The 20,943-nt window shown below is 47.8% G+C and overlaps 3 protein-coding genes across 4 annotated transcripts; 1 reads left to right on the plus strand and 2 right to left on the minus strand.

Moving 5' to 3' along the window:
• Nucleotides 1-78: 78 nt before the first annotated feature.
• LOC120674298 (phosphatidylinositol:ceramide inositolphosphotransferase) lies at nt 79-4,823 on the plus strand. 2 transcript variants are annotated; one of them, XM_039955466.1, is made up of 12 exons: nt 79-454; nt 548-637; nt 2,170-2,256; nt 2,347-2,415; nt 2,983-3,063; nt 3,142-3,213; nt 3,294-3,354; nt 3,422-3,524; nt 3,671-3,766; nt 3,837-3,883; nt 3,965-4,119; nt 4,317-4,823. In XM_039955466.1, the coding sequence occupies exons 1-12, from the start codon at nt 428-430 to the stop codon at nt 4,395-4,397; spliced, it is 969 nt and encodes a 322-aa protein (XP_039811400.1). In that variant the 5' UTR covers nt 79-427; the 3' UTR covers nt 4,398-4,823. The 2 variants fall into 2 exon arrangements, with proteins under 2 accessions (XP_039811400.1, XP_039811399.1); XM_039955465.1 differs by having other exon boundaries at nt 88-454; nt 3,644-3,766.
• A 764-nt stretch (nt 4,824-5,587) lies between these two features.
• Nucleotides 5,588-13,212, minus strand: LOC120675602. The gene is made up of 2 exons (XM_039956802.1): nt 12,104-13,212; nt 5,588-6,225 (listed from the first exon to the last, which is right to left on the minus strand). The coding sequence occupies exons 1-2, from the start codon at nt 12,607-12,609 to the stop codon at nt 6,003-6,005; spliced, it is 729 nt and encodes a 242-aa protein (XP_039812736.1). The 5' UTR covers nt 12,610-13,212; the 3' UTR covers nt 5,588-6,002.
• Nucleotides 13,213-17,772: 4,560 nt separating this feature from the next.
• On the minus strand, nt 17,773-19,501 carry LOC120676019 (transcription factor MYB1-like). The gene is made up of 2 exons (XM_039957229.1): nt 19,017-19,501; nt 17,773-18,784 (listed from the first exon to the last, which is right to left on the minus strand). The coding sequence occupies exons 1-2, from the start codon at nt 19,456-19,458 to the stop codon at nt 18,042-18,044; spliced, it is 1,185 nt and encodes a 394-aa protein (XP_039813163.1). The 5' UTR covers nt 19,459-19,501; the 3' UTR covers nt 17,773-18,041.
• Nucleotides 19,502-20,943: the final 1,442 nt, after the last annotated feature.

The following is a 20,943-nucleotide window of genomic DNA, read 5'->3' on the forward strand; positions in this document are numbered from 1 at the left end:
CGTGGACTCGTGGGACGGTGGGAGCCCGCGGCTTTTACCAAAACGCCCACGCCCCCCGGCTCACTTTTTCCACGAACCCACCCTCCCCGATTCAAACCGTCGCCGCCGTCGCCGAGTGAGTCGTGACTCCCCCCAGCGGCGGCCCGCGACCACCCGTTCCCACCCGTCGCGTCTCCGGGAACCACATTTGCGCCCGCCCCCTCCGCTTCCTCCCCCCCTCGCCGTGGCCCGAGAGCTGAGGCTGAGCTGCCTCGGGCGGGTGGGGTCGTCGTCCGCCCGGCGGCTGCGGCGGTTACGAGGCGGGGCGAATTCCGGCGCGGGGCGCCGCGATCCCCGCAGTGATGTGCGGATCGGAGCATGGGTGTGACCCCACCGGGAAGTAGCGGCGGCTGGCGGAGGGCTCGGAGCGGGAGCTGCGTACACGACCATGTACATCGCGCGGGAGGCAACCAAGGTATCGATTCACTGGCCACTTCCTGTCTTCCCCGTGCGCTAGGCATTTGCTTGTCAGTTTTGCTGATTGTGATTGGTGTCCGCGGCCGCGCAGCTGTGGAGGAAGGTGAGCGCGGAGACGACGGCGGAGCTGCAGCTTCTGCTGGAGAAGTGGCAACTGCTGCTTGCAGGATTGGTGTTCCAGGTGAGCTTCTCAATCGATCTCGTTTAATTTTATCTCATGTGTGTGTATAATAACGAGACTGTGGGCTGTGGCGCTGCTTGTTGTTAGACCGGCTCTTTAGTATTTTTGGGTGGGAGATGGTTCACACCGTTTTCTTCTTTCAAATTTTAGTTACCTCTGTATTGTGTGCTTGCTGCTAAACTTACGCTCGATTTAGGAGCAGTGTCCTATACTATGATGATTCAGCTCGATGGTGTTGTCCGTTCAACTGAGAATATTCCCACTGCAGTTTATGCTAAACTTGTGTTCTGACTGAACAAATATTTATGTGGACACCAATTGCTTCTAGATTTATATGCATGATGATTTGTTGTTCATCAGGGTGAGAGTATCGTAGAAGCAAGTATACTGTCAAATTATTCTGTGATGTGTCTTCTGTGTATGCATTGAGCTACTGATATATATGGCATGTTGCGCGCGATAACTGAGATTTCACATGGGTGGTAGAAGCACGGGCTAGCTCTTTATTCAAATCGTTGTTCATCTAAACTAAAGGTGAAAAGGCTCTGTGTCCTGAGCATGCCCCAGATTCCGTGCATGGATACATTATTACTCCCTCCCAGGAATACATTATATAAAATGCCTTTTATATCAGTATGGATTCTTCAAGTCATATACCCCAAAAATTTCTTGAAAAAATTATAAAGCAGTAACTACTTAGTAAAGGTCTTCTTGAATTTATTTTTGTTCTGCATATAATCTAGGCCCTTTGTCACTTTCTTCTAGCAAATTCCTTTGCAGTTTTTATTGTGACAAATAACACATCCTCATGTAAGCTTTATAGGAAAATAAATATCAGTCCTAGACATCAATGGAGATACAGCCATAGCAGTGCACATAACGCCCTTGGCTAACCTTGTAAAAAAAACTTCGAAGATACATATATTCAAACTTCCTATAATACATACATATATTCAAACTTCCTACCTATAATACCCTCCATTCGTTTTCGGGATAACACTGGCATTTTGCTATCATGATCTACATAGATGTGTCTTGGCAATCTACCTCGGCTGATGTAATTTATCCTTTCAATTTGAGCATTCCTTTATTCATTTAGAGTAACTCAGGTCTTTCTAGCCTGGTCTATTTGTATCTTGTCCAAGAACTTTGTAATCTCTTGTATCAGTTTTTTTCTCTGGGAGACTTCCGCGTGCTTGTACAATATACCTGTCTTGCTCTTGCTTCATTACATCAGCCAAGAACTTTGTAGAAATCAGTAGACTCTGGGTTCTTCTCTGTGCACAGTTAGTAGAGAAGGAATCTAGGGAATTATTTTTTTTAGATGGCTTGATTAGCTGCAAAGCAACACACCAACTTTCTGATAATAAAATGTCTTTTAGGGTTCTCCATTTTGAGTTTGCAGAAATTTCCTAATATCTGAATTTCCACAATTCTGCATTGTCTTCTCGAAATTTACTTATTAACATATTTTCATCAGTTCAATATTGGATGATTTTGGAGATTCATGCAATGATTTTGCCTATAATTAGTACATTCATGGATTGGCTGCTCGAGGGGTACATTACTTGCACCGACCCGGACCACTGCTCCAGGACTTGGGATTTATGGCCCTTCCGGTATGTCAGGTTTTATCCAGTTCATGTTAATAAAAGAATACAAGGTACTGATTTATTTTGTCCCATTGGCAACGAGTCTCCATATGGTAGGAACTTGGACAAGAGAAAGGTTATCTTAGCGAGAGCGTATTCACTTTCATCTTCATTTCCTTTCTGTTGGTAGGTAACCTTTTACTTTTTCAATTTTTCTATTTGATGTTGATTACTTATACCATGAATGTGTGCATGTTCAATGCTGAGAATTAAATTGCAGATTATGCAATCGATCCAACATTAAAAATCTAAAGTGATGGTTATCTAGATAACCAGATTGATATGTCAAACTTAGTGATTTAGCTTAATGCGACTTTTTGACATGAACGCAGACGGGTCTGACGATTGGTGTATGAAATTATTTGGAATCTCCACCATGAGTTACCTTTAGATAAATTGGACCTCTCATTTCATTTCAATGTTTATTAAGGTTAGATAATATAAGTTTTATGTGGACTGTCCATGTCTAAACTAACAAAAATGTTTGTTTGGTGATGTTGTTTTTACACTGCCATCATGTACAATGAAGGCTCCACATTTGTACAAATTACTTTTTTGGATCTATTTTTGTAATATGCTCTTGGTACCCATTGCATGCTTTCTTAATTGTTTAGCGTTAATTTTCTATAATGATTGATCATATACTGGGATTATGAGCTATTGAGCCTTGACAATTTGTTTATGGTATTGCAGTGGAGTTTTCACCCTTTTATTTATCATAGCAAACGTTTCTACACTGTTCTACTGTGGCGAAGGGTGCTGGCATTTTTAGTTGTAAGTGTGGCTGTCTTACTTTGATGGTGTTCAGATTTATTTACATATTCAAACAAGTGATCATAAATTCTTGTACAGGCTTCACAATTTTTACGGATTGTCACATTTTACTCCACTCAACTTCCCGGTCCAAATTATCACTGCCGTGAGGTAACTTTGATTTCTCATTCTGTCCAAAGCATATATTCGTGAGCACTATTGCTAACACAATCATTTCGTGCCATTCATAGGGCTCAAAACTTGCCACTCTTCCACCACCAAATAATGCACTTGAAGTGCTCCTGATTAACTGTAAGTTTTCTATTGTTGGCTTACTCATGTGGGTGGAAAGTTTTCTTGACTCAAATATTCCTTGCAGTTCCTCGTGGAGTGCTTTTTGGTTGTGGTGATCTGATATTCTCATCTCACATGATCTTTACCCTAGTTTTTGTGCGCACATACTATAAATATGGATCAAACAGGTACTGAAATCTATAGTGGCAGTCATGCGTCCCTCAGTATGTCTTGCATAGTCACGTGTAATCAGCATGAAATTTTCATATCAGTTGCCTCCCCAACCGATCCTGTTCACCTGTTCCAGTTTCTCTGGTGGGTCTCTATGTTGTAGGTTGATTAAGCTCCTTGCTTGGCTGATGGCTATAATTCAGAGTCTTCTTATAATTGCTTCTCGCAAGCACTACACCGTGGATGTTGTTGTTGCTTGGTAGGGACAAAACTTAATTTCAGTGACATGATTATCTTATCTGCCTCCGTTTGACAGTCTCTTTCCACAGGTACACTGTTAATTTGGTTGTATTCTTTGTTGATAAGAAGCTGCCAGGTACATTTCTTTTACCCTCATGTACCATGCAAAACGGCCATACAATACATTCCATAACAAGCTTATCTGGCAATTCTGCAGAAATGCCAGATCGTACAAATGGATTATCTCTGCTTCCAGTGAGCTCAAAAGATGAAGACGGCAGGACGAAGGAAGGGCTCCATAAACTTGATGGAAGGATGAGGGATGAGTTCCATAAGTTGTTAAATGGGAACACTGTCGATGCTACGGATCGGGTACTATAGAATTTGCATAAATGTTTTGGTTTGGTCCTTGGGGTACCATCGGATGCATGCATAAACTTAAAATGAGCTAGTATATATATCTCACTGCTTTCTTTTCAAAAAGTATATCTCACTGCTTTCGCAGCTCACAAACCTCGTGCTTTTTTGTTCCGAGTTTTCTTAACGTATCCCTTTCCTGGTCATTTCAGCGACAACGAGTACAGATGAATGGGAAGCATGGAGAAGACATGAGCCACAGTGTCTCTGATGCCACTCCCACTGGTACCTGATCAGCTGCTTTTCATTGTTCTGTCGCCTTTAACGTCGACAGGGGAATCTGCCGGGAAAACAAAACGAAAATGAAATTGCCTGGTGTGCCTCTGCATGATGAAAGGCTTCTCAAGGTACCTGCAAGGCTGCAACATCATTTTGGTTCGGCTCCTTTGCACGGTATGGTGACGGATAAATGAGGTGTTTGAACTTTGAAATAGTGGTAGAAACTGTAAAAGAATTAGAATGCCACGGCTTTTCTCAGAGGCTGGTGCTACAGTTTTGCATCCTCCAGACTTTCCAAAATGGATGATATTAGAGAGAAAAATTGGTCTGTGATGTATATATCAATTAGATTCAGCTTAGTTCCACTTCAAAACAAAATTCAGCTGTCGTGAATTGGTGATTGCTAATTTATGCTGATTGACAGTAATTGAGTAATTGTACGTGAGCAGCGCGTGGTGGTTGCTTTTGTTGGACCCCTGTGACCCGCCTTTGAACGTGCAGCTACTTATCCGGGCAGATCGATCCGTGTGACGATTGACCGCCGGGCTCCCGAGAGCCGAACGCCTCACGGGTTTGGCGCCCTAAAGAAAAAGGCACCCGCTTGGCTGCGCACGCCGCGAGCCACGCGCCGCGTTGCGTGCGGCACCGGCGGGTACTAGAGACAAGGCACATGCGCCCGATGCGTTCCGTGCACGGAGTTGGCGCGCATCGCCGCTCCCATGTCAGCGACTCAGCGGGTGCAGCCGTGCAGCTGCATCCCTGTCAACGGCTACATACAGTCTGCACTATGGCGCTGCGAAAGTTTTACAGTTTCTGCCGCATATGGACAGCGAACGTGTGGATCCGAGACTCTGAATCTCTCTGAATAAATGGCCTGTGATTGTGCTGCTGCTACTGTCCAATTGCAGAAATGTTGCCAGCTTCGTAACTTGTACTAAACCTTTGAAGATCAACCAGAAATGTCATGCACAGTTGCCAAAATGAACGCTGATTGCTGCAGCTCAGCTGCATCTCCCTTGAATCGCTCATGCTGCATGTGACTGATTGCTTCGATACCTTGGTCACTTAAACTCGCCAAATCTACGAAATGATGTTGCCGGGTACCCCCTCTCTGGCGAGAAGGGTTTGTGGTGAAGGTAGGATACACCAGAAGGCAGAAGCCTACCCCGTACAAGCTGCAGTTCCTACAAATGTCTGCGTGATGGAAACTTGGTCACAGTCCGGCCTTTTGGCCGCCCCTTCTGAATTGCAAGAAGAATCTACATAGAATGTGGTGTAAGCAGATGCAAGAGTACTATATGATAAGCAACTCTAACAGAAAATTGCTTGCTCAAATCACGAAAACATGAAGCAATGAAACATGCTATCTTCCTTCCATTCCCCGATTTCGCGAATGCGCACCCAATCTCTACAGAATAACCCGTCATCCTTCTTTTTTTTTTTTGCAGCATGTGCAGTCGTACTCTCAATAAGTTAACACCTCCCTTTACTTCACGCAAGCAACTCTCTTCAAATCTTCAGGTCTGCCCATGCCCAAGCCAGTTTGCGTTCTGGCACTACCCCCATACTTCACCAGTCTTGGCTCTGGAGCTTTTATTGAGAACAATGCGCGCCAGGACTCATCCAGGGACATTGAAGTGGAAGAGCCAGGATATGACGAATGCAAACACCATGCAAGCGAGGAGGAAGTTGAGGAACCGGTGGCCTTGCCAAAACCTCCGAGGCTCGGCGGTTGTTGCCTGGGCGGCCGCGGTGCTGCTCGATTCATTCCACTGCTCGATGAAGTCCGCATCACTGAAACCTGCCACGTTGCACGCGGTTGAGCCACAGATTTCGCAGATCCTATATGACAATGAAAGAGGAGATGGAGACACTTAAAACAAATCCTTGTTTATATTCAGATAATATGGTATGGATGCAATTTTACCAAAACATTTAATAATGACTAACTACACTTATATACGTACTTCAAGCAACACAAACCTTGAATATGATACAAAGCAAAAATAAAAGCAAACATATTTTCAATTCAATCGGATGTAGGCCTAATTTCACATGAACACCAATTGAGGAGATGTTTCTGAAGTAGGGGAACTGTCGGTACCCCAAGACTGGGGTACCCCCTCTTGCTGTGTCTAGGCAAGAGTCTCATAGTTATCCTTAATTACGCCCTGACGGCCGAGCAGCCGGACCCCTGTGGTCCGGAGCCCTACTCTCCCGGCAAACGGCCCCGGACCCACTCCCGGCTTTGGGAGGGTCCGGTGACGCCACGTGTCCCGGAGGAGGTAGCCCTCAGCCAAAACAGCTGGGGCCCCCGGACCTCCCGCCGGGTCCCGGACCCCCATATATACTATCCGGACCCCTCAGCGGGGAGGAACCGACACCCCGCCTGGGGCTGGTCCGGAGCTGCCACGTGTCCGCAGGTGCGGGCACGGGGACACATGGCTTTCACTGGAAGACTCGCCTACCTACCGCATTCAATGCGGTAGGCGGAAATGCGCCCTGCCACAGCAGAGCCCGAGGCGGCTTTTGTCAGGTTGCACTGTTGGTCGCGTGTTACCAAGGCGCATAGTGCAGTCGCTGAAACCGGCCACGCCGCGTATGTCAGTCTACTATGCCAGTTGGACACGACGGCTCGGCTTTGCCCATTATGGCGACTACACGGTAACCTCGACAGACTACGCCGCAAGCTACATTGCCCAACGGGCGCCTCGCCGATGGGACAAATAAAGACTCCCCTCGGTCAGAGAGTCTACAGGGCGATGAAGCGTATCCGAGAAGAGATTCTTAACCGCTGTAGCTCCATTGAAGCTTCCGGCGCAGTATGATATACATCCACGTTAGACCCACCTGTCGGGGTCTAACGCCTTTGTACGCGTCCCCTTGGTCTATAAAAGGGAGACACTCGCTAGAGAAAAGGAGGAGAGGTCTGGGGAAGCAGAGGCTTGACTCATCCTGAAACACAAGAGCTATACAGCACACAGTGGACGTAGGGTATTACGCTCCAGCGGCCCGAACCACTCTAAATCCCCGTGTGTTCTTGTGTTCTTACCCCCAAGCTAGATCGGCCTAATCGCTTAGCGCAATCCCGAGTACACCCCCTCTGGGATTAGGCGGGTGCGTTTCGCCATCCGGCTGTGGGTACCCCAAAAAGCCCACAACATTTGGCGCCGTCCGTGGGGATCGCGCAAGCATCGACAGGATCCTTGCTCACCTTCTGCTTCTGAGGTTGAGCTCATCCTCTGCAACGACGACGAGAAGATGAAGTGAGGCATGGCGTCTCGTACGCCGCATGCCCTGACACCGAGGCAACAGTGTCCTTGGTGCGGTGGCGCACGACAGTGGTGCCTGCTGTGCGTCGCCACAGCGACACCTCAGAGCCAGCACGGTGCCGCACGGGGGCGACGCCTGCTTCCCGTCACCCTGCAACACCTTGGTGTCGGCTCAAGGTTTTCTCTCAAGCAACCACCGGGGGTCTCCTGCGGCGGCACGGCGTCGGCTCAAGGTTTCCTCTCAAGATGGAGCCTGGAGCCGGAAGGATGTCTGTCGCCTTCCCGCTCTCCTGGCTCAAGCCCCCCTTGGAGCTGCTGCAGACAGGCGTCAGCCTCCACCGCAAGGCGCGGGGGCCCTGTGCCAGCACCAAGGCGGAGCCGGCGAACGACCGCCCTTCTCCACGCTCCGTGCTCGTCCAAACGAGCACCCGTCCTTCCGCTGCGCCAGGGCGTCGAGCTGACTTCAGCTCGCTATGAGCGGCCATCGGGCTGGCTTCCGTCGGCATCTGGCAACGGCAGGGGTACTCCCATTCAAAGCCAATGAATTTGTTCTCATGCTATCTGAGCGTGGGACAGTTCTTGCGCTGAGAAGAACCCTGCAAGCTCCCGAGGTGATGCTGGATGATGCTGAACAAGCACGTCCGGGGCGCCTTCGCCCCCAACGACTCAGAAGAGCCCCCAAGGTGGCAGCTCCACTACGGTCAGCAACATGCACGCCTTACGGGGCAGCGGCTGTAGGTTATCACTAGATAGGATTGAGTGTGTTTCTCCCTTGTAATGATTTGGTGTCTACGTGTGGTCCAGAACGGTAAAGGTCCGCATTTGTAAACCCGACATCTGGCTTCATCGCACAACAGGCGACACCAGCAAGTGGTCCAGAGCGGTAGAGGTCCGCCCTCGTAATCCCTACCTCTGATGTACACCACGAATCAAGCAATAATGGAGATTTGCTTTCTCAGTCCTATCTTTACATTAACCTAGTAGCACTTGTCCGTTCAGCTTGCATGTTTTCTTTCTTCCGTACGAAATCTTTTCTTTTGTTGCTAACAATCCAAATTGAGTTGCTGGCTTGTGGTCAGGTGGGGACACCCCTTCTAGCTGGAAGGCAGTTCGGACCTCTAGGGACCTGCTCAGGAGAAGTGGTGCCCGTATCCTGGGGTAGAGAAGCTCTGTGTAGCTTAGCCTGGTAATGTACCCTAAGCCTACGTACTTCACTACTCTGTTACGAGTCCCTTAGTATCCGAGACTGCTGTCCCTAGAGGTCCCGGGCTCCTTTCTAGTATAAGGCCTGGTTTCCTATACCTTGCTGCAAGGTCCGGTAGCGTAATTCATGGGATCGTCACCAACGACCCAAGTCCACTCCGGTGGCCCGCTCCGGCGGAGACCGCTCGCCACGGTCGCCAGCAGCCAGGTCCGGGGAAGTGATTCTAGCTCCTTGGGCGGTCCGAGGTCCGTGTAGCCGCTTGGCTTGGTTCCGTACCCCAAGCCTACACCTTCGCCGCCCTATGGAGCGCTCTCTAGTACCTGAACCTGGCAACAGGTGATCCGGCCTCCAAGGGATCCGGAGCACCCGCTCTCGACATGAGCACGACGACACAGCCAAGTTGCGTGGAAACACATCATGATGGTGGCCCCACCCGTGGGTTCGTAACTCTCCCGAGGTGGGCCCGGAGGCCACTGTCGGTACCCCAGGACTGGGGTACCCCCTCTTGCTGTGCCTAGGCAAGAGTCTCATAGTTATCCTTAACTACGCCCTGACGGCCGAGCAGCCGGACCCCTGTGGTCCGGAGCCCTACTCTCCCGGCAAACGGCCCCGGACCCGCTCCCGGCTTGGGGAGGGTCCGGTGACGCCACGTGTCCCGGAGGAAGTAGCCCTCAGCCAAAACAACTGGGGGCCCCCGGACCTCCCGCCGGGTCCCGGACCCCCATATATACTATCCGGACCCCTCAGCGGGGAGGAACCGACACCCCGCCTGGGGCTGGTCCGGAGCTGCCACGTGTCCGCAGGTGCGGGCACGGGGCCGCATGGCTTCCACTGGAAGACTCGCCTACCTACCGCATTCAATGCGGTAGGCGGAAATGCGCCCTGCCACAGCAGAGCCCGAGGCGGCTTTTGCCAGGTTGCACTGTTGGTCGCGTGTTACCAAGGCGCATAGTGCAGTCGCTGAAACCGGCCACGCCACGTATGTCAGTCTACTATGCTAGTTGGACACGACGGCTCGGCTTCGCCCATTATGGCGACTACACGGTAGCCTCGACAGACTACGCCGCAAGCTACATTGCCCAACGGGCGCCTCGCCGATGGGACAAATAAAGACTCCCCTCGGTCAGAGAGTCTACAGGGCGATGAAGCGTATCCGAGAAGAGATTCTCAACCGTTATAGCTCCATTGAAGCTTCCGGCGCAGTATGACATACATCCACGTTAGACCCACCTGTCGGGGTCTAACGCCTTTGTACGCGTCCCCTTGGTCTATAAAAGGGAGACGCTCGCTAGAGAAAAGGAGGAGAGGTCTGGGGAAGTAGAGGCTTGACTCATCCTGAAACACAAGAGCTATACAGCACACAGTGGACGTAGGGTATTACGCTCCGGCGGGCCGAACCACTCTAAATTCTCGTGTGTTCTTGCGTTCTTGCCCCCAACTAGATCGGCCTAATCGCTTAGCGCAATCCTGAGTACACCCCCTCTGGGATTAGGCGGGTGCGTTCCGTCACCCGGCTGTGGGTACCCCAAAAAGCCCACAACAGGAACAAAGTTGCTTCAGTATCCTTACAAAATTAAGAAAACTGAGTGGTCAAGAGGGTTTAATGAACTAAATATAACAATTTGTACAGTTCATTTGAGTAAAAAAAAATTCCAAAACAATATACTTCTCATGATATCATGCAAATGATTAAACTTTTTTTTGGGACTAGCAAATGATTAAACTTGAGTGTCAAGAGGGTGTCTACTGATATTATGCATAGGAGTATGAACTCACTTTCATAATGTCCATCAATCTAGAAGTAACTAAAAAGGTTCAAATACTAGGATTGTATTTTGGAAAAGTGAAACTTTATAAATTTGATCAACAATTAGTTAAATAATAAGTTGTGTAGTCTACAAAATATGTATGATTAGATTCGTATTTTGAAATTCATATATGCTATATCAGCTCTGCAGCTATAAGTGATATATTTTGTGAGAAAATAATGTACAAAGTCTGTGCTTGAAGACCCAGTGAAAATAAAATACCACAAAAAACACATTGATTTTGTAGGCAGAAGAAACAGTAACACCTGGCTATAACATCTTTTACATCAAACATGTAGGAGAGCTGGCTATAACATCTTCACAATAAAGCAAATCAAAATATGGATGTTACATTGTAAAGAAAGCTACCCCTTCGATTCATCGGGATGCTTGCATTTGAATTGAAGGGGCACTAAATCGTGTCCTTTTTCGTAAACACTACTCAAAGAATCTTATCATTGTTGATTCTTCAAGATGATAGCTTGGTGCAAAGTTATTTTCATTTATGCTGTGGATAAAAAAAAGAGTGGAGCTAAGAAATTTGGCACTACTGATGTAGCTTAACCTAAGTTTTCCTTTTATGCATGGTGCCTTTACCCATCACTTTCCATTTACTCCACTTCATTTTTATTATAATTATCAACCAGAAATCTAGATTTCATATACCTGATGTGAGGGGAAACTGTGCTTGCCAATCTTTTGAGTTAAGCATTTTCTGAATAACATTTGACACTGAAAAGCACGTCTGCTGAGCAACTTTTTTGATTTAGTAACTTGTGCTACTTATAACCTTCACCCTATGTTGAATTCTCGTCCTAAACGAACTGTTTGGAAAACCATTCTGCAGTAAGTTTTCCAACAAAAAGGACTCTCTCTTCCCAATATGAAGATACTAAACACTCAGTGTACCTTTTTACGCTGAATGATCAGTAGCTACAATTTTCATGAAGTACACATTTTCATGGAAGCTGACACGACAGCACCACTACATCGAAGTGACTTCCACGTTGGAGGATCAACAGAATTACACAAGAATCTGCAAGAGAAGGCCAGGGCAAAAAGGGGAATCTGACTTTATCGACTCTCCGATGTTCTACCATATGGCCATTCCAAAGCCCTTCGATAACCTACGAATCAATTGATTCCACTTTAACCTTTCCTCCCCCATCTCCTTGAAACCTTTATCATCCACCTAACTCAAGCAAAATAGCAATTTCCTGCTAAGATTCCATAACCATGTGCTCATAGAGACAGACAAATGGCAACCTTTTTTTTCTCATAAAGGCATTTGTCCTAAGCAAATAGTGACAGGATTGCAGTTGCAAGGAACTCTTAACACATGAAAATATTTTTAATTTTGGCAGCCTGTAAACTTGACATGTAATGGCAATCATGCAAAGCAGATTTTGTATGGACATGGCAGCAGGTGGACTTACTTGTTGCCTCTGATCTTGAACCAGGTCTCGGCGCACTGTTTGTGGGCGCAGGAGAGGTCGTTCTTGCAGGAGCAACCGAGCACGATGCCGGCGCCGGACTCGTCGGCGGCGCTGTCCAGGCCGAGGTGACAGATGCGGCAGTTCCTCTCGGCCTTGTCCGGGCTAGCCTTTGTGATCTCGGCCAGCCCCGCCTCCAGGTCGACGACGTCGTCCAGCGAGCACTCCGACACGCACGACTTCCTGGCGCGCTCTGCAGCGTCCCCGGCGCCGGCACTGGCGCCGGCGTCGCAGCCGACGGACGCGGACGCGGACGCGGACTCGAAGGCGGAGCCTTGCCGCGAGTGCGAGTGCCAGGACCGGTCCTCGGCGTCCGAGAACCGCTGGCTCCCCTCATCCTCGTCCGAGCTCTCCTCCCCGAGCCGCCGCCCGCCGCCGCTCACGCGACCTCGCTCCACGCCAGGCTCGACGGCGGCGGCGATCGCCGATTGCTCACCGTCGTTCACCATGGCCAGAAAAGAAACCTATGGAACGAATTCAAGGAACGGGAAGAATTTACTCAAGTTGCCCAGCCATGGCGACATCTACTCCCGGCCGGAGCAAATTGGGAGGGGAGCAAAGAAGAGACGCCGAAAGCGCGCAGTAAATACCACCCGCGCAGGCGGCGTCAAGGGAACCAGACGTGAATCCACAGCTCAATGCGGCCGATCACGAGGAGAAGCGAGGCAGCAACAACCCAGAGGGAGGCTACACGCTATAGAGAGTTGAGCATGGAGGCCGCCGCCGCAAGATTGGATTTTCAAGTGACCCCTCAAAGATCCACAGCCGTGGACCGCGGCAGATAAAACAAAACAGAAGCGGCGAGGGCCGAGAGAGAGAGAGAGAGAGAGAGAGAGAGCGAGAGAAGCGGAAGGAGAGAAACACAGGGGTGGTAGGCGGAGGAGAGAAGGGGAAACAAAAGACCTCGCCGTGGCTGTCGGGGAGGGGAACTGGGGAAGGGGAAGAGAGGGAGCCGGGGATGGCTGGCCGTATCCGTCCCTCGGAGTCGTTTGGTGCTCATCCCGTGTACTTGGAGTGGCCTGCGTACAAGGGGCGAGACGAGACGAGACCGTCGTCATCGTCATGTGCTTCGGAGTTGGGAGTCAGCAACAAGCCACCCAACAATCGCTCATCAACTCCAATCCGGTGGAACGAAATGGTCAGCTGGCCACTACTCTCTACTCTCTAGCGTCTGGCAACCACAACAATGGCCATGTTTTGTTGGAGTGTGGAAAAATTTTGATGAGAGAGAAACAATACTTTGACTACTAATTAGGGGTATTAAATAAAGTCTAATTACAAAATTACTTCCACAACTGTGGTACTGTAGCAGTTGCTCTAGCTAACGAGGTCTTTGACCGCATGATTAGAGGATGGTTGAGCGCAGTTACTGTAGCATCACTGTAGCCAATAATGATGAAACTTGGCTCATTAGATTCGTCTCGAAAAGTTACACTCATTCCTAAAAAGGTTTTGCAAATAAACTTCGTTTAGTACTTCATGCATGCATTCGTCTTTTTGTGCAAAAGTTTTCATCCATTCATCCAAACACGACCAATGATCCCAGCAGCAGCAGGAGGTGGTTGCGCGAATGAGCACATGACATACAGGGCCGTGCCATTGATCACCAAACACGAGACGAGAGCGTCATCAGGTGACGTACGCGAATGGATATTTTTTCGGTACGCCGCGGCGTTGTACCTACGGTGGTTCAATTCATGGCCTGAATTGCCAGTTTGGTGCCAATTCCCTGGTCGTAGCTTGATGATCTGGTCCAACAATTTCACCAACCCCAGAAACCAGAAGACGCACGGCACGGCCGGCAGCTCGACCTGGAATGCACGAAAGGAGGATACCCAATACCATCGCGAGTTGACGACGCCATCGCCCGTTCGAGCATGGCATCCACTGCATTCGATCACCGCACGACCCAGCTTTCAGCGAGGCCGGCGGCGAATTAATCTCTCTCCGGCGGCCGGCGGCCGGCGCCACCTCAGCCGGCGAGAGCATCCTGCAGGTGGCAGCCTGGTAGACTGGGTAGTACCGCGGCCCGCGTGACTTGGATTCGACACCAACACGAGATATTTCCGGCGAGCTCGGCCTGCTCGCGCTGGGGAATCCTCCGGTCCTCGCTGCTTTCCGCGGCCTGCTCTTTTTGCTGTGTGCTTTCCTGGACGGGGATTGATAGGCATCAGGCGTCCCGCGCCTGCCGGCCGCGGTCGCGCTGGTCGTGTCGTGGTCGGGTCTCCCGTGCATCCTGCCGCCGGTGCTGGAGGAGAGCAGTCAAGCTCCAGCGAACAATCTTTCACGTGATGCAAAAGCACGTGAAAGAGATTCACTCCAACAGCAACAGCGGATTCTGGGACCTGGATGCAAAAGAAGATGGTGTTCCTATCCTCTTTTCTATTTTTTTTTCACGTGACTCACTCCAACAGCAGGCAACAACGGTGTTACGGCGCTGAAGGACGACGACTGCTCGAGCATTGGGTGCAACGGCCTATTTAGATCTCAAAATTTTACATCTAAAAACACCACATCAAATGTTTGGATACACGCATAGAGTACTAAATAAAATTTATTTACAAAACTTTTTGCGCGGATGGATTGTAAATTGCGAGATGAATCTAATGAGTCTATTTAATCCATGATTTGCAACAGTGATGCTACAGTAAACATCCGCTAATTATGAATTTATCATGAATTAATTAAACTCATTAGATTCGTCTCGCGATTTATAACACATCCGTACAAAAAATTTTGTAAATAGACTTTATTTAATATTCCGAAATAGTAAAATTATCTTCCAACAATTTACGCCAAAAACATCTAAACACACCCTTACACATGCAGCACGGGCAGGAGGAATCTAGCTAGGGAAGGAGATCAGATCGTCAAGGCTGGCCTTGAACAAAACTAATCGGACCCACCCGACCAACACCTCCATGGTGCCTGATGAGGAACTATTCACCTAATCGAAATCCTAACAAACCCCATAATTTTCCTTCCGATGCGTCGAGCTGTTTCCGATCGGCATCCATGGGCCATGGCCGGCCCCCATGACGGGGAGAGAATCTTTGATCTCAGCATCGGCACAGGCACATCCTAATATCCTACTACTACAACTCACAGCGCGGGGCCGGTCGCCAGGTCCATCGCCTGGTGCCAACTGGCATCAGCCCGTTTGGTCTGTACTATGCTAGTTTAACCGCTAATTACAGTGTTAAATAAAACCAATTTACAAAACCAACTTTAAAACTCCCGCGCTAGTGACCCTGAAGAATCTAATAAGGTCTGTGACCACACGATTAGAAGATGGTTACTGTAACATCAATGTAGCAAATCATCAATTAGTTACCATCGTTAGATTCGTCGCGAAAAATTACACTCATCCCTGAAAAAGTTTTGCAAATAGACTTCATTTAGTACACCATGCATGCAAGATTTTTTTTTAGAATAGAATAGCGTGGGGAAAACAAACAAGGCCATCCAATCCAAGGAGCAGCAGCTCAACAGGCTGAAGGAACGTCGCACCTAATCTGAACAGCTCAAAGCAGCAATTTCAAAGGATTAGATGCCAGATTTTCAGAACTCGGGCGTTAGCAAAGGAACAATTCTGCAGCACACATTCACCAGGCTTTGCTTGGTTCACCACTCTATATTGCCTATGGAGCCTCAGGAGGACCTCTGACCCTGACGACCAAGGCAGCAAACATGTAAGAGTAATAACTTGGTTAAGCAGATGAATACCCCCCACACAAACCAAAACCACGTGCTTGTCTTTGTCTAAGCTCATGTTTAGTGGCATGTGCAATATATATACAAATAGGTGTCGGGTGCAGGCACATAAAAGCTCCAGCGAGACCATAAACCCAGACAGCAACAGGAAAGGCCAAGGGCAATATGCTGAAGGATGTCACCCTACAGCCTACCAGAGACAACAAAGACAAGATGCACAGTTCATACAGACATTGCTCATGCAGCAAGGAAGATAAATATTAGTCATTGGACGACAACAGAAGGATATTGCTCAGAAGGAATGCAATTAGAGGTAACATCACAGCAGGACCAAAAGAGTGAAGGGAAAATGGAACTGGCCACCGGTGATAGAAATAGAATAAACATTAGTCATGATACAGCGAGGTTATGCCGACAATTATGAATGAGTGGTCCTGGAGGACATCACATGGCCCCAAATAGAAACTTGAAAGAAGACAACTTTGGGTCTATGCTGATAATGCAAACCAGAACGTGCAATCTAAGGAAAGCAAGACTAACCAACTACCAGACTAACATGATAGCGCTGACACAAATTATCACACCCCGATAACCAGAACATTTCATCTTGATAAAGACAATACATATTCCTGCTGCCTTCAACAAGTGTTATAAGGAAGACAGGAATATAGATTTTTACAAGCCAACTGGGCAGACAGCACAAGCAGTGGTGACACTCAAAAAGAAATTTGATCTCTGGCAAGGATGGCTTGTACAGGAATGTCAAAAGGACATGAAACAAGAGTTACTGCTGCCACCATCAGTTAGGATTCATATAGTTTCTAGAAGATGGAATCCTTACCAACTTTATGCAAAGGAAGATCATAGAAAGCCACGTAATTTGATATGCTATTCCAATTCTCCAGAGCAATTCAAATGCCAGAGGCAATTTGCTTATTCTGTTCCAATTCAACAAAATAAATGGGAGTGCTTGTCTTCCCAGAGGACAATAGTGCACAATGAACAAACTGCGAACACCCACAATCGCACCATCCAATTCACACAATTGTAACTAAATATAGTCATGGAGCAAGTAACACAACTAGATTTTTTTTAATACCACATGTCTGTTCAAAACCAACTTTCAGTAATTCTGTCAAAACAATGTCAACCAAACATTACACAAACACATAATATATATATATATATAAAGTTATATTTTTAAAAGGAAAACATGAATTTTCAAATGTATGCATACCTTTCCAAATAAAACCGGTAAAAATAGTATGAATATCATAAATATGGCAAAAGATCCTAACTCCTAAGTGAAGGAATAGTATATATATTCATTGACAAAGACCACAATATTTGTGAGCATGGTATCTACACGGAGTCGCGGATAACACAGATGTGAGATTTGTTGTTGGCTTGAACTAATGTGTGAGTATCAGAAACAATAGCTGCGATTAGGTAAGAGACAGTTTGTATGACAATCATAAGAAAATAAATTCAAGTAAACCATATGCAGTATGCAAACTTGAACTAGATAGTCATAAATTAGTGGGAAAGCAATAAACACTCAATAAAACAGCACGGAAATGATAACAAAATCAACATAACCTCAATGAACAAACAAAATATTTGCGCAAGCTGATATCACAAGCACAAGCTATCAAATTATTACTCCAGTACTAATTTGTATTTACACTGTTCTTCAGTAGCACTACTGTAAGCTAAATAGTGGCCCTAAATTAGCAATTCACCTTTATGAGGAAGGAGGGGTCAACCCGGCTGCCTGACAACTTCCACCAATCGATTCAGTTTCAAAGATATCTCTCCTTAAACGATCACGATCAGTCCATATTTGGCTACTTACTTATTTTACGTCACTGCCCTATGATGAACCGACAACACATACAAACATAAAATAAATGGCATATATTTTTCCTATAATGCAATAAAGTTGCCCAATTACTTAAGTAGCACATCCACATGCAACGCAGTAAAGTACATACTTTAGCCTAAGACAGCACCGGAAATAAGTATACAGTAACGCCCACGAAAGTAAATGCTTTGTCATCTACCGACGGTGAAACACAGGACTGTAATTAATGAGTTGACATCATAATGTCTGAATCTAAGCCACTGCAAATATTCCAGCATGCAATTTCACAGGATTCCTAATTTTTCAGGCTGGTGGAGCTGACTGCAATAAGCTACTGGCATCACTTTGCATACCACTTCGCATCCAGGCAATGCTGCTAATTTCTGAAACCAGTGAAGCAAAACTACTACTCAAAATTGGCGGATGATCTTCAAACTCATTGAACTCAGGACCCAGTAATGAGGTACGAGTCCGCTTGTGGGCACTGCTGCAACCATGCCCACATTTGTTTGGAACCCCAGCAGCAAAGCACGTAGGATCAGCAAACTTGAATACCTCACTTTCAGGAGTCAAAGCTTTAAGAGTTGAGTCAGGTTTGAAGACAGAACTTGGGGTTTCCTGTTGGGTAGGTTCGGAAACATGTCCTAGATTGTATGGTCTGAAAGCACCAATCTTTGCAACTGGTCGAGAAAGGTAGGGCGGATCAACAGGCTGAGTGCTATAACACTGATCTGGGATGAGCCATGCCCCAGGAGATGTTTCCGTAACTGTTTGCACAGGAGCATCCCTTACATCCATAGCTGTGAAGGAACTGAGATCTTTTAAAGGCCAAGATTCTTCTGAAATTGCCCTGGACACCTCCGGGATGCTCCTCTCCATAGAAACACCATGTTTGCATCCACCATCATTGCAGTGTCGACGCCTCAGAGTGGAATTCCAGTGATTCTTGATAGCATTGTCAGTTCTCCCATCCAAAAGCTTTGCGATACATGCCCACTTGTTCCCATGGACAGCATGAGCAGCCATTATAATACGGTCCTCCTCTTCTGCGGCCAAAGATCACATTCACATGTTCAGCACGCAAATATGACATACACACATATAAGATTCGCACGAAAAGGCAGAATGTACAATGTACCGAGTACATAAGGGCAATACAAAATCGGCATAGCCACTTAGATATTGCAAATGAAAAAGTTTCAGGTCAATGTTCGGTCTTGCTACATTTCTCATGTCATGGGCTAAAAATAGCAATGTAAAGATGAAAGGGGGCAATACCAGTGAAAGGCTTGCGCTTGACTTGGGGATCCAGCTGGTTGCACCAGCGCAGGCGGCAGGACTTGCCGGAGCGGCCGGGGATTCCGCGCGCGATCAGAGTCCAGTTCCGCGCCCCGAGCTTCTCCACCAGGTCGCTCAGCACCGCGTCCTCCTCCGGGGACCACGGCCCCCTCACCCTCTCCTCCGTCGTCGCGTTGCCCGCCGACGCCGCGGAAGCCGCGGCGTCGCCACCAACGGAAGCACCTGAGACAACCACCACGTCGTCGTCCTCCCCGGAAGGAGGCGGGGAGGCCTGGTGCGATTGGGGCTGGGGCGGAGGCTCGGTTAGGGTTTGAGTCTCGACCGCCATCGGGGTGGAGTTGGAATGGGCAGCGTCGGAGACGGCGGGCGGATCCGATGGCGGCTCCGGCGCCGGCGAAGCGGCAGTTTCGGGCGCCGACATGGTGCGGCGGGCGGGGTTGGGCGGGGCCGGGGACACGACACGACTGGGCGGGTGTTCCGGAGGCGTGCCGCTTTTTATTCCTGCCTGCTTGACTGACGCGGGGTCCCACACTGGTCAATCTTTTCTCTTTCCTGGACAATTTTTCAGTTGGTCCGTAATAAGGCCCTGCAATTAGTAGGTTTATGGGCTCTTTTCAGGGAACTTTCTTCGTCGCCGTTGGCAGTAACTCTTAGGCCCAATCTTGAGATGCCTGTTAGATTTTTCTGATTTTTTTTCTCTTTTGACGGCAAAGCCTTATTTTTGTTGTCATTGTTGACCCCTGTCTGTCACTGTTAAAAGTCAGTAAAACTGCGCCATCTGTCGAAAGCAGAAAAAGTCAGTAAACCCGTGGGCTGCTACGCTACACGGTACAGTAGTAGGTACGCGAGGTGATGCATGGTATGTTACGTGCTCATGAAAATGACCACACGTACCTGCAACTTCGCGGCCTGCTTTCTTTACCGCCAAAATTGACACGACGACAATTACTTGACTAGTAGTGGGCAAATAAAACAAAGCAAGGCATACATTTTCTCCATCAAGGTTTCTTTCACCTTGCTTTCCCCCAAGCGAGTAATAATCTAGCTTCGTCTCTTACAAAAAAAAATCTAGCTTCGTCGCCAAAAATCCATTCAATCTCTCAACCTACACACCCCTTTTCCAATCTCTCGGATCACGTCCAGAAACGCATTATTCCCTGATAGCTAGGCAAGTCATGGAGGAGGTAGGTGGAAATATCGACAAGTTGCATTGGTAGAATTTCCACGTATCTGCAACTGGAAAAATCATCATCAGACTAAGAGGAGGAGGTTAACCAAAGCCGTGTGACTTTGTTCAAACGACGCAGGCAACTTTCATTTGCATTAGTATTTTATTTTTTTGAGCATGGATATGGATATGCATGGGCATATGGATGGACTTTGTTCAAACTGAAGGCAAAAAGATTCTCCGAGTATACGAGAAGTAGTGGACGATGCTATCTAGCAGAGATGATGCAGGGTGAATGTCTCTCTCAGCCATCCGTTAAGCGACTGCCAAGGAGTGGTTAGCAATAACGATGCTCCCGCAGTAGGTAGCCGGTAGAAATGTCATGCGCTCGTTCTACGTAGGTGCCAAGTCACCACCAGCTGTTTACTGCACGGATAATGTGTTTGTTCTGTTCTGATCCTTTTCAGTGGTAGGAGTGCAACGGCGACGTCCCAGTTCAAGAGCGAGGGTTCCTTCTCGAAGCAAAATGACACCTTAATTACACTGCAATGCAACTCTTATGAGAGATAGCACATCCAGTGCTATCAACTCCTACATTAAGGGAAGCCAAATGTTCTGTTCAAACCGAAGGAAACCAAGAAAAGTCACTCGACAAAAATGTCATTCCAGAAGGAACGTGAATTAGTGCGGTGCGGTACGCGGTGCTTGTTAGTGAAGGATAATTGACCAAACATGTAT

This window comes from Panicum virgatum, chromosome 5N (assembly GCF_016808335.1).
Source record: "Panicum virgatum strain AP13 chromosome 5N, P.virgatum_v5, whole genome shotgun sequence".
NCBI lineage: Eukaryota > Viridiplantae > Streptophyta > Magnoliopsida > Poales > Poaceae > Panicum > Panicum virgatum.

What these genes read in the sequence shown, in the direction of transcription:
- LOC120674298 (XM_039955465.1), top strand. Translation starts at nt 428, where the DNA reads ATGTACATCGCGCGGGAGGCAACCAAG. An exon ending in CAAATTATCACTGCCGTGAG is followed by an intron (nt 3,214 to 3,293) that starts GTAACTTTGATT and finishes TGCCATTCATAG; the next exon opens with GGCTCAAAACTTGCCACTCT. An exon ending in TGTTGATAAGAAGCTGCCAG is followed by an intron (nt 3,884 to 3,964) that starts GTACATTTCTTT and finishes GCAATTCTGCAG; the next exon opens with AAATGCCAGATCGTACAAAT.
- LOC120675602 (XM_039956802.1), bottom strand. Translation starts at nt 12,609, where the DNA reads ATGGTGAACGACGGTGAGCAATCGGCGATCGCCGCCGCCGTCGAGCCT. An exon ending in TTCAAGATCAGAGGCAACAA is followed by an intron (nt 6,226 to 12,103) that starts GTAAGTCCACCT and finishes ATTGTCATATAG; the next exon opens with GATCTGCGAAATCTGTGGCT.
- LOC120676019 (XM_039957229.1), bottom strand. Translation starts at nt 19,458, where the DNA reads ATGTCGGCGCCCGAAACTGCCGCTTCGCCGGCGCCGGAGCCGCCATCG. An exon ending in CAAGCGCAAGCCTTTCACTG is followed by an intron (nt 18,785 to 19,016) that starts GTATTGCCCCCT and finishes CTTTGGCCGCAG; the next exon opens with AAGAGGAGGACCGTATTATA.